A 10941-nucleotide genomic window follows, 5' to 3' on the forward strand; every position below is an offset into this window, starting at 1 on the left:
ATGTTGTGTTGTATTGATATCTGTCTCATGTTGTATTGATATCTGTCTCATGTTGTATTGATATCTGTCTCATGTTGTATTGATATCTGTCTCATGTTGTATTGATATCTGTCTCGTGTTGTATTGATATCTGTCTCATGTTGTATTGATATCTGTCTCGTGTTGTATTGATATCTGTCTCATGTTGTAGTGATATCTGTCTCGTGTTGTATTGATATCTGTCTCGTGTTGTATTGATATCTGTCTCGTGTTGTATTGATATCTGTCTCATGTTGTATTGATATCTGTCTCGTGTTGTATTGATATCTGTCTCATGTTGTATTGATATCTGTCTCGTGTTGTATTGATATCTGTCTCGTGTTGTATTGATATCTGTCTCATGTTGTAGTGATATCTGTCTCGTGTTGTATTGATATCTGTCTCGTGTTGTATTGAAATCTGTCTCGTGTTGTACTGTATTGATATCTGTCTCGTGTTGTACTGATATCTGTCTCATGTTGTGTTGATATCTGTCTCGTGTTGTATTGATATCTCTGTTGTGTTGTACTGATATCTGTCTCATGTTGTATTGATATCTGTCTCGTGTTGTATTGATATCTGTCTCATGCTGTATTGATATCTGTCTCATGCTGTATTGATATCTGTGTTGTACAGCCCACATAGAGGAGCAGCATGTCAACTGCAACGAGTCCTGACGTACAATGCTGACTGCTCCTGTCTGTATTCTCTTGAAAAATATATTCTGATAATAGTTCACTAAAGTTTATTGTAAAATACTGTCCTCCTACTTCTCTTCTATTTTGGTTTATTAAGGCTGGGTATCTGTAATGCACTTTGTGACAACTGCTGATGTAAATAAAAGGCTTTATAAAAAACACATTTGGTTGATAATCAACCCCCCCCAAAAAAACATGCACACAGTGTTTGTAGACCTATATATACACCACGTGTACCAGTCTTGATTAATGAGAGTTCCACTTCTGTTGTTGTAGCTTGGCGGGAAGCCCAGGAGCATTTTCCTCTATGCATCACAGACCTGCTTTTGGTGACGCCTGTCTTTGAATTGACAAAAAATTACACACAGCTATTTTCAATGTACTCTCCTAACATAATCTAACTTTATGCTTTCGCCGTAAAGCCTCTTTGAAAATCGGACAATGTGGTTGGATTTAGGAGATGTTTATCTTTCAAATGGTGAAAAATAGTTGATTGTTTGAGAAATTGAAATGATTAGATTCTTGCAGTTTTGAATCTCTTGTCAATAAATCCCGGTACCGGGCAGGGATCCTCAACAGGTTAAACTCTCAGTACCTAATCACCATGTGTTTACTCAGGTGTCGTCATGAAACTAGAGAAATAGCCATGCGTCTGTAACAAGAAACAGTGAGTATAATGTGTTTTTTTCCTTCTTTATGTGAATATTCAGCTGATCAGGTCTTCATCTGAATTAGAGCGATTTGATAACTACCATCCACATGCAATCCACTACCACCACCTTTCTAACGAACGCTCTTCAAATCAGCATTATGTCCATCGATAAAGTTTATATATTTATGATTAATATTCCCTTTTGTCAATAACGACTTCTACACATGGCAACATGCTTGACTGAAAACCTTTAATAAGCATGTCTATAGACTTTATGGAGGTGATGCTGTTACCCATGAGATTTATTATGCCAATATGTCAAAGTTATCGATTGGAGGTGAGATGAAGGCAGTGGGAATGCAGGTGCCTTAAAAATGGCAGGTAGTCCAATAAATAGGAGGAGCAGGCAGCCAGTACATTGCAATAAACTTTGTATGTATTCTGTTGTAAATATATTCTGTTCATTGTTCATCAAAGTTTATTGCAATGTACTGGCCCACCTACGTCTCTACTTTAGTTATCAATTAGGAAGATGCTGTTGTTCAGGATGACTTGTTCACAGGACTGTTGAACGTTCACAGGACTGTTGAACGTTCACAGGACTGTTGAACGTTCACAGGACTGTAGAACGTTCACAGGACTGTAGAACGTTCACAGGACTGTTGAACGTTCACAGGACTGTAGAACGTTCACAGGACTGTAGAACGTTCACAGGACTGTAGACGTTCACAGGACTGTAGAACGTTCACAGGACTGTAGACGTTCACAGGACTGTAGAACGTTCACAGGACTGTAGAACGTTCACAGGACTGTAGAACGTTCACAGGACTGTAGAACGTTCACAGGACTGTAGACGTTCACAGGACTGTAGAACGTTCACAGGACTGTAGACGTTCACAGGACTGTAGAACGTTCACAGGACTGTAGAACGTTCACAGGACTGTAGACGTTCACAGGACTGTAGACGTTCACAGGACTGTAGAACGTTCACAGGACTGTAGAACGTTCACAGGACTGTAGAACGTTCACAGGACTGTAGACGTTCACAGGACTGTAGACGTTCACAGGACTTTCCAAATGCTATGTTGGAGGAGGAAAACAGACAGCTTCTCTCTACCACGCCTTCACCAAGTCATCCAATGTTTGCCTCATGAACAAAATGTTGCATCTTTTGAAATAAATACAGAATAATTTTTTTACATATTTTTTTTATGCTTGATGTGATTTAGCTGCCCTATAATGTATCGTTTTGAATTAAATATATATTTTCAGTCAAGTCACTTGGATTATTTTATGCCTTTTTAAAATGTTTGCAAAAATGATATGTCACTTTTGTAGATGCTGAAACTGTTAGTTTTGGGCTACGCTATGATCTGGAAATGTCTACTAGCCTTTTAAAGAAAGTTGTCGATTCATGAAATGAGCACCGTTTTTAATCGTTTTTTTACTACCGTCTGGGGAGGAAGTGAGAAATATGGAATACATTGGAGGAGGAAGGGAGAATTAATAAGTAATCAGTTTATGAATGTATAAACGGAGGTCATGCGTACAATAAAATGGACAGCGTCAGGGAATAACTAAGTTAATGGAGAGCCTATCAATGACGAAAGAAACGGTATAGAGGAAGTAACATTAGCTAGGACAACAGATATTTTTGCATGTTATGTACTAGCCAGGGCTAGCTAGCTGTTTTCACATTTGTTTTTAACATTTTAGTCATTGGGCGCAGGAAACATATCACTCTAAGAAACAGTCCCCAACCTGACACCATATAATGATCAGTCAAACAGCAAGGATCCATTCTCTCCAGAAATCTCACTCCCACTGTGGCCAGAATCATCCCCATCATCCTCGGGGCGAGGCCCGAACTCAGCGCAGGCACTTCATCCTCACTCTCAGCAGGTTCTGTCTCCAACCTTCCTCACCATCTTCTCCTTCACCAGGTCTTCCAGAAGGCTTGTGCATTCCGCGACTCCATCTTGTCTACCATCTTACCTTTGTGTCTCAGCTCCAGTCCCTCTGTGCATCGACTCCTTGAAGGAGATTGTCTTCGAGTTTACCCAGAATGCACCGCGTGGTCCATTGGCTACGTAAACAGTGGGTGTTATTATGAATCTAAATGTTAATATGTATCTCGGGGTACACCACCACGATAAAATGGCACTACGGAAGCCGAGAAAACGAGTCACAACAGAAAACTTTTGTATTTTTAAATTTATTGAATAGTAAATATTTCACAGAAAAATGTTTCAACAGTTGCTCAGAGATAATGTTAAAACGGCTTCTCAATTTATATTCCCAACCCATGAAAACTACTAATACAAATCTTTAATGGCTACCACAAAAATCTGGTTTTAAAGTGTCTAGATTTCACCAATCATAATGTAAACAATTCTACCTACTAACAGCGGTCTAAACAGCTGTTCACTTCTGTCTTCTGTGTCTTATTGGCTTGTTGTCTGCCGTTTGGCCTTGTGGTTGTAGACCTCTCCGTGGGCCTGCCTTGGTAGAGTCCTCCAGCTTTTCCAACTTCACCAAACCAGAGGCCTGACTCACTTGTAGCGATCGATTTTCTGCTGAAAGAAAAACAGACATTGTCAGTCTCTTGCTCACGGACTCGGATTCCCCCCCCTGCCCGTGACGGACTCGGATTCCCCCCCCTGCCGGACTCGGATTCCCCCCCGTGACGGACTCGGATTCCCCCCCCTGCCCGTGACGGACTCGGATTCCCCCCCCTGCCCGTGACGGACTCGGATTCCCCCCCCTGCCCGTGACGGACTCGGATTCCCCCCCCTGCCCGTGACGGACTCGGATTCCCCCCCCTGCCCGTGAAGGACTCGGATTCCCCCCCCTGCCCGTGACGGACTCGGATTCCCCCCCCCTGCCCGTGACTGTTGTTGGATTCGGGGAAAACTTTGAACATTGAGATACTTAAAAAAACATGATAGATCAGAAGCAGAGTATATAAAAGGAGTGAAAGAGACTGGGTTTTATGTCAGAAGTTAAATGGTTCTCTGTACAAAGACAGAGAGGCTGTGGAATGTGCTGGGTGGACAGGAGGGAGTCACGGAGTGCGATAGGTGATGGACATCTGTGGATTAGGCGAAGGAGGGGTTGAGGGCCGGTTCAGGCCAGGAGGTCAGGTCAGGTGCCCTGAAGGGAGAAATAATGGTTTATTATCCTGTTACCATCTTCCTGTCGAACCAGAAGATGTAAGGATTGGAGAGAAGGAGGGGTGTCTAAAGTGGAGTATATATATATACACACACTAGTGATGGAGGGAACATGTTTTTGTCTGAATTACAGCTGTAACGACCCTTTGGGAAGAATTACACTTAATATACGGCTTCCAGTTTAAAGTCCAGTGTAGTTCCTTGAGGGCCGTCGTGGTATCGACTTCAGGGGGAATATACACGGCTGTGAATATAACCGAAGATAATTCTCTTGGGTGGTAACACGGTCGGCATCTGATTGTGAGGTATTCTAGGTCGGGTGAACAAAAGGACTTCTGTACATTATCACAATCACACCATGAGTAGTTAATCATGAAACATACACCACCACCTTTCTTCCTGGAGAGTTCTTTATTCCCGTCTATGCGATGTACTGAGAACCCAGCTGGCTGTATGGAAGGGGACAGTATATCCAGAGAGAGCAATGATTCCATGAAAACAGAGTATGTTACAGTCCCTGATGTCTCTCTGGAAGGAGATCCTCCGATCTGATATCCCAAAGTTATTTCCGGCTGTATGCAATAACACAAAACATTTCCTGGGCTAATAATGTAAGAAATAACACAAAAACAAAATACTGCAAAGTTGCTGAGGAGCTACAAGCAGAGCCGCCATGTCTGAGGAGCTACAAGCAGAGCCGCCATGTCTGAGGAGCTACAAGCAGAGCCGCCATGTCTGAGGAGCTACAAGCAGAGCCGCCATGTCTGAGGAGCTACAAGCAGAGCCGCCATGTCTGAGGAGCTACAAGCAGAGCCGCCATGTCTGAGGAGCTACAAGCAGAGCCGCCATGTCTGAGGAGCTACAAGCAGAGCCGCCATGTCTGAGGAGCTACAAGCAGAGCCGCCATGTCTGAGGAGCTACAAGCAGAGCCGCCATGTCTGAGGAGCTACAAGCAGAGCCGCCATGTCTGAGGAGCTACAAGCAGAGCCGCCATGTCTGCCATGTCTGAGGAGCTACAAGCAGAGCTGCCATGTCTGAGGAGCTACAAGCAGAGCTGCCATGTCTGAGGAGCTACAAGCAGAGCTGCCATGTCTGAGGAGCTACAAGCAGAGCTGCCATGTCTGAGGAGCTACAAGCAGAGCTGCCATGTCTGCCATGTCTGAGGAGCTACAAGCAGAGCTGCCATGTCTGAGGAGCTACAAGCAGAGCCGCCATGTCTGAGGAGCTACAAGCAGAGCTGCCATGTCTGAGGAGCTACAAGCAGAGCCACCATGTCTGAGGAGCTACAAGCAGAGCCGCCATGTCTGAGGAGCTACAAGCAGAGCCGCCATGTCTGCCATGTCTGAGGAGCTACAAGCAGAGCCGCCATGTCTGAGGAGCTACAAGCAGAGCCGCCATGTCTGCCATGTCTGAGGAGCTACAAGCAGAGCCGCCATGTCTGCCATGTCTGAGGAGCTACAAGCAGAGCTGCCATGTCTGAGGAGCTACAAGCAGAGCTGCCATGTCTGCCATGTCTGAGGAGCTGAAGACTCACTTCAGTTGAATGCATTCAACTGACTAGGTATCCCCCCTCTTTCCCTTTCCTCTGGAAATAAAGTTCTCTATTGTGTAACCCTGAGGTTTCCTTATTTTCCTGCGTCAGTGAGTCAGACCAGCCGTTCTCTCTTATCTCACTAACTCATTACATTTCCATCATACGGTATATAGTTGTGCAATACGTCAAGCCACTGTTACTGTACCTTCTAGGCAGCGAGACTGGATCTCTGTTAGAGACTTCCTTATCGCCAGACACTGGAGGTTCAAACTCTTCTCCTTCTCTGCTAGAGACTCTGCCACCTTATCAATTTTATCCAAATCCTTCAGTTTCTTCTTTAATCCTTTACCCTGTGACCTTAGGACAAAATGTTTTTATAACAAGTAAAAAAAAAAAAAAAAAAAAAAAAAAAAACGTTGTAGATAAAGAAACTAAACCTCCATTTTCACAGTCACACATTTTCATCAGACAGTTGAACTCTGGAAAAAACAACCTCAAAATCACAGTAGTACAAAAGGTGGTGTCTTTCGTGGTAAAAAATTAAAAATAAATACATCCATTTAGGTTTATATCCATCCTTTATAATATCAATTAAAAACATAGATGACCTGTTAATCCACTCCAGTTTCTGGACCAGCTCAGCCCTCCTCAGCTTCAGTGGATCCAGCTCCAACAGGGCCTCGCCCAGTCCTCCCGTCTGAGTCGCCATCACCATCCTCCGGTTCAGGTCTTCAGTGCTACACGTCGGGAACCGTAATAGGGATGGTGTGAGGAATTGACTACTCAATACAGATGTCAAAGCTTTATATCTTTAACCACAGATATTTAAAAAAAAATTACTGTAAAACTATTTGATGTAATGTGCTTTGTGGCTGCCTGAAAGGAGAATATATATATATATAGTTTTACAGTTTATATATATTAAAATTGTCTTGAAGCGTTAATTTGTTTTGTCTCTGGTTTTCCCATTTGTACAAGTGTAACCGATGTGAAATGGCTAGCTAGTTAGCGGTGGTGTAACCGATGTGAAATGGCTAGCTAGTTAGCGGTGGTGTAACCGATGTGAAATGGCTAGTTAGTTAGCGGTGGTGTAACCAATGTGAAATGGCTAGTTAGTTAGCGGTGGTGTAACCGATGTGAAATGGCTAGCTAGTTAGCGGTGGTGTAACCGATGTGAAATGGCTAGCTAGTTAGCGGTGGTGTAACCGATGTGAAATGGCTAGCTAGTTAGCGGTGGTGTAACCGATGTGAAATGGCTAGCTAGTTAGCGGTGGTGTAACCGATGTGAAATGGCTAGCTAGTTAGCGGTGGTGTAACCGATGTGAAATGGCTAGCTAGTTAGCGGTGGTGTAACCGATGTGAAATGGCTAGCTAGTTAGCGGTGGTGTAACCGATGTGAAATGGCTAGCTAGTTAGCGGTGGTGTAACCGATGTGAAATGGCTAGTTAGTTAGCGGTGGTGTAACCGATGTGAAATGGCTAGCTAGTTAGCGGTGGTGTAACCGATGTGAAATGGCTAGCTAGTTAGCGGTGGTGTAACCGATGTGAAATGGCTAGCTAGTTAGCGGTGGTGGAACCGATGTGAAATGGCTAGCTAGTTAGCGGTGGTGTAACCGATGTGAAATGGCTAGTTAGTTAGCGGTGGTGCGCGCTAATAGCGTTTCAATCAGTGACGTCACTCGCTCTGAGACTTAGGGTTTCCCCTTTGCTCTGCAAGGGCCGTGGCTTTTGTGGCGCGATGGGTAACGATGCTTCGTGGGGTGTCAGTTGTTGATGTGTGCAGAGGGTCCCTGGTTCAAGCCCAGGTTGGGGCGAAGAGAGGGACGGAACCTACACTGTTACACAAGTCACTCAATTGCATTCGGACTACTCCCTACAAAACAAGTGCTTATTTGGCCTACAGAAATAAATTGATCAGATGACCTGGCCTCCACAATCACCTGACATCAACCCAATTGAGGTGGTTTGGGATGAGTTGGACCGCAGAGTGAAGGAAAAGCAGCCAACAAGTGCTCAGCATATGTGGGAACTCCTTCAAGACTTTCTCAAGCTGGGGCAGCTGGACATTTCGAAATTGGTTTCATGTTAAATAGGTTTAATTGTTTAAGCTCTAAAAAGTGAGCTAAATAAATCAAATAATACAAGTATGTAAGAAATCTATAGTTGTGCTTTGCTTATCATTTATTTCTTATTGAAAGTAGTAGAACCAATGCGTTTCAGAGCTGGGCCTTTATCAGAGGTAAGGTTTCCATTGAAATAAACAAAGCTTGATGTTTTTGGCTAAACCAGATGCAGAAATCTTACCAATAACAGGAAGCCATGTTGTTATTTTTTCCTACCTGTAATACTTACACTCAACTCATAAAATATGAAGATGTGAAAGGCGTTGGTTTTGAACAATAGGGTGTAAATAATACATTTAGTTAAGTTACGGTCATCAGTTGATCCAGGTTGGTTGGAAAGCGACGTATTCCCTTCACAGGTGATAACTGGGTTACCTGTCAAACACCGTAGACTACTTACCCTCTTCTCACGTCCTTATCCACAGCCTCTCTCTCTTCCTTAGTAATGTTCAGTTCCTCGTTCACATTACTGATGGCATCTTGAAGTTGTTCAACCAACCTCTAGAATATTTCGGGAGAGGAAAAAATATAGTTCAATTAACTGTGGTCTAATTGCCGTTTGTCCAGTTTGCATCAGAAGCATCAGCTAACACTGGAAGAATTGATCGACTCCTTTACCTCGAGTTGTTTTTCGCTCATGGAAGAAACGTCGGAGGGTGAAGTCAGGTCAGAGAAACTCATCTTTGTCCTTGTGATGGTTTCTGTTTTGGAGCAGTGTTCAGTGTCGGGTCATGCGGCTGTCCTGACCGCTACAGGAATGGAGAATGCACCTGGAACGCTCCCATTCTGCACATAATAACGCTTACCTGTATGGGGCGCTGACATCATCCTTACTTCTATTTTCATTTCATTTATTTAACCTTTTATTTAACTAGGCAAGTTAAGAACAATTTCATATTTACAATGACGGCCTACCAAAAGGCCTCCTGCGGGGACGGGCTGGGATTAAAACAGAAATAAAAAAATATAGGACAAAACACCCATCACGACAAGAGAGAAACACAACAACATAGCAAGGGAGCAACACATGACGAAACAGCATGGAAGCAACACAACACGGTAGCAACACAAAACATGGTACAAACATTATTGAGCCCAGTCAACAGCACAAAGGGCAAGAAGGTAGAGACAACAATACATCACGCAAAGCAGCCACAACTGTCAGTAAGAGTGTCCATGTTTGAGTCTTTGAATGAAGAGATTGAAATAAAACTGTCCAGTTTGAGTGTTTGTTACAACTCGTTCCAGTCGCTAGCTGCAGCGAACTGAAAAGAGGAGCGACCCAGGGATGTGTTCGCTTTGGGGACCTTTAACAGAATGTGACTGGCAGAACGGGTGGTGGATGTGGAGGATGAGGGCTGCAGTAGATATCTCAGATAGGGGGGAGTGAACGGGTGTTGTATGGGGAGGATGAGGGCTGCAGTAGATATCTCAGATAGGGGGGGAGTAAACGGTGCTGTATGGGGAGGATGAGGGTTGCAGTAGATATCTCAGATAGGGGGGGAGTGAGGCCTAAGAGGGTTTTATAAATAAGCATCAACCAGTGGGTCTTGTGACGGGTAAACAGAGATGACCAGTTTACAGAGGAGTATAGAGTGCAGTGATGTGTCCTGAAAGGAGCATTGGTGGCCTGCCGATCTCCTTAATCTAGCATGGGTAGGATGGTCATCTGAATCAGAGTTAGTTTGACAGCTGGGGTGAAAGAGGAGTGATTACGATAGAGGAAACCAAGTCTAGATTTAACTTTAGCCTGCAGTTTACACACACACACTCACTACTATCACTATTATTTATTAGTGTTTATTTGTACCGCTCACTTTATCTACTCGTTGACAGATGACATTTCCTAGTGCATACCTTCACTGAGTTAGATCAGTATATTTAGTCTGTAAGTATTTCTACCACAATCCGTGCGTATATTGAACGTTAACTCACAAATAAAAGTACAATCTGTGAATATATAAAAATATTTTTTTTAAATAAAACCATAATCCGTAAATATGTACAAATATTTCATAAATTTCAACCATAATTCAACTGTTCTACACCGTCACGAAGAAATGTTTATTATTTTCTTAGCGTCAAAAAACCCCCCCCCCAAAAAAACCCAGAATGAATTGTATTTCAAAAGATCAGAATATCATATTGTAAATTGTATTATGTTACTAGTCTGCTCAATAGCCCGTGGCTATGCTGCCTCAAGCGCCCAAATGTAGAATGCATTCAATAGCTGGTAGCTGGGTCGGGGCACAAGACTTTGAAAATGGCTGAGTAGTTAAAATGTTCAATTCATATGACCTCCAAAATGATGCTCTCTTGAGTTCTTAAGTTAGTTATCTGTGATTAATCTCTCCTCTTTCATCTTTCAGATAACCATGTGGTGTTGTATGTTCGAGACAGCCACAGAGGCAGGATTTACAGTCCATCTGGCATCTCAAATGAAACCATGTTCTATTTTAGAGCTTAGCTGTTCATGCACGGTGTGGTGAAGTGGATAACATATAGGACTTAATAGGATGTAGTGTTGAATAACATATAGGACTTAATAGGATGTAGTGTTTAATAACATATAGGACTTAATAGGATGTAGTGTTGAATAACATATAGGACTTAATAGCATGTAGTGTTGAATAACATATAGGTAGGAATAACATATAGGACTTAATAGCATTTAGAGTTGGATAACATATAGGACTTAATAGCATGTAGTGTTGAATAACATATAGGACTTAATAGGATGTAGT

The 10941-nt window shown here is 42.9% G+C and overlaps 1 protein-coding gene across 1 annotated transcript; it reads right to left on the reverse strand.

The window, feature by feature from the left end:
• Positions 1-3669: 3669 nt before the first annotated feature.
• On the reverse strand, positions 3670-8982 carry LOC145862533 (uncharacterized). The gene is made up of 5 exons (XM_082966898.1): positions 8816-8982; positions 8598-8698; positions 6684-6812; positions 6281-6432; positions 3670-3941 (listed from the first exon to the last, which is right to left on the reverse strand). Exons 1-5 carry the CDS (start codon positions 8876-8878, stop codon positions 3793-3795), a joined length of 594 nt encoding a protein of 197 aa, XP_082823024.1. The 5' UTR covers positions 8879-8982; the 3' UTR covers positions 3670-3792.
• Between the last annotated feature and the right edge of the window lie 1959 nt (positions 8983-10941).

Source organism: Salmo salar, chromosome 21, assembly GCF_965601325.2.
Source record: "Salmo salar chromosome 21, fSalSal1, whole genome shotgun sequence".
Lineage (NCBI taxonomy): Eukaryota > Metazoa > Chordata > Actinopteri > Salmoniformes > Salmonidae > Salmo > Salmo salar.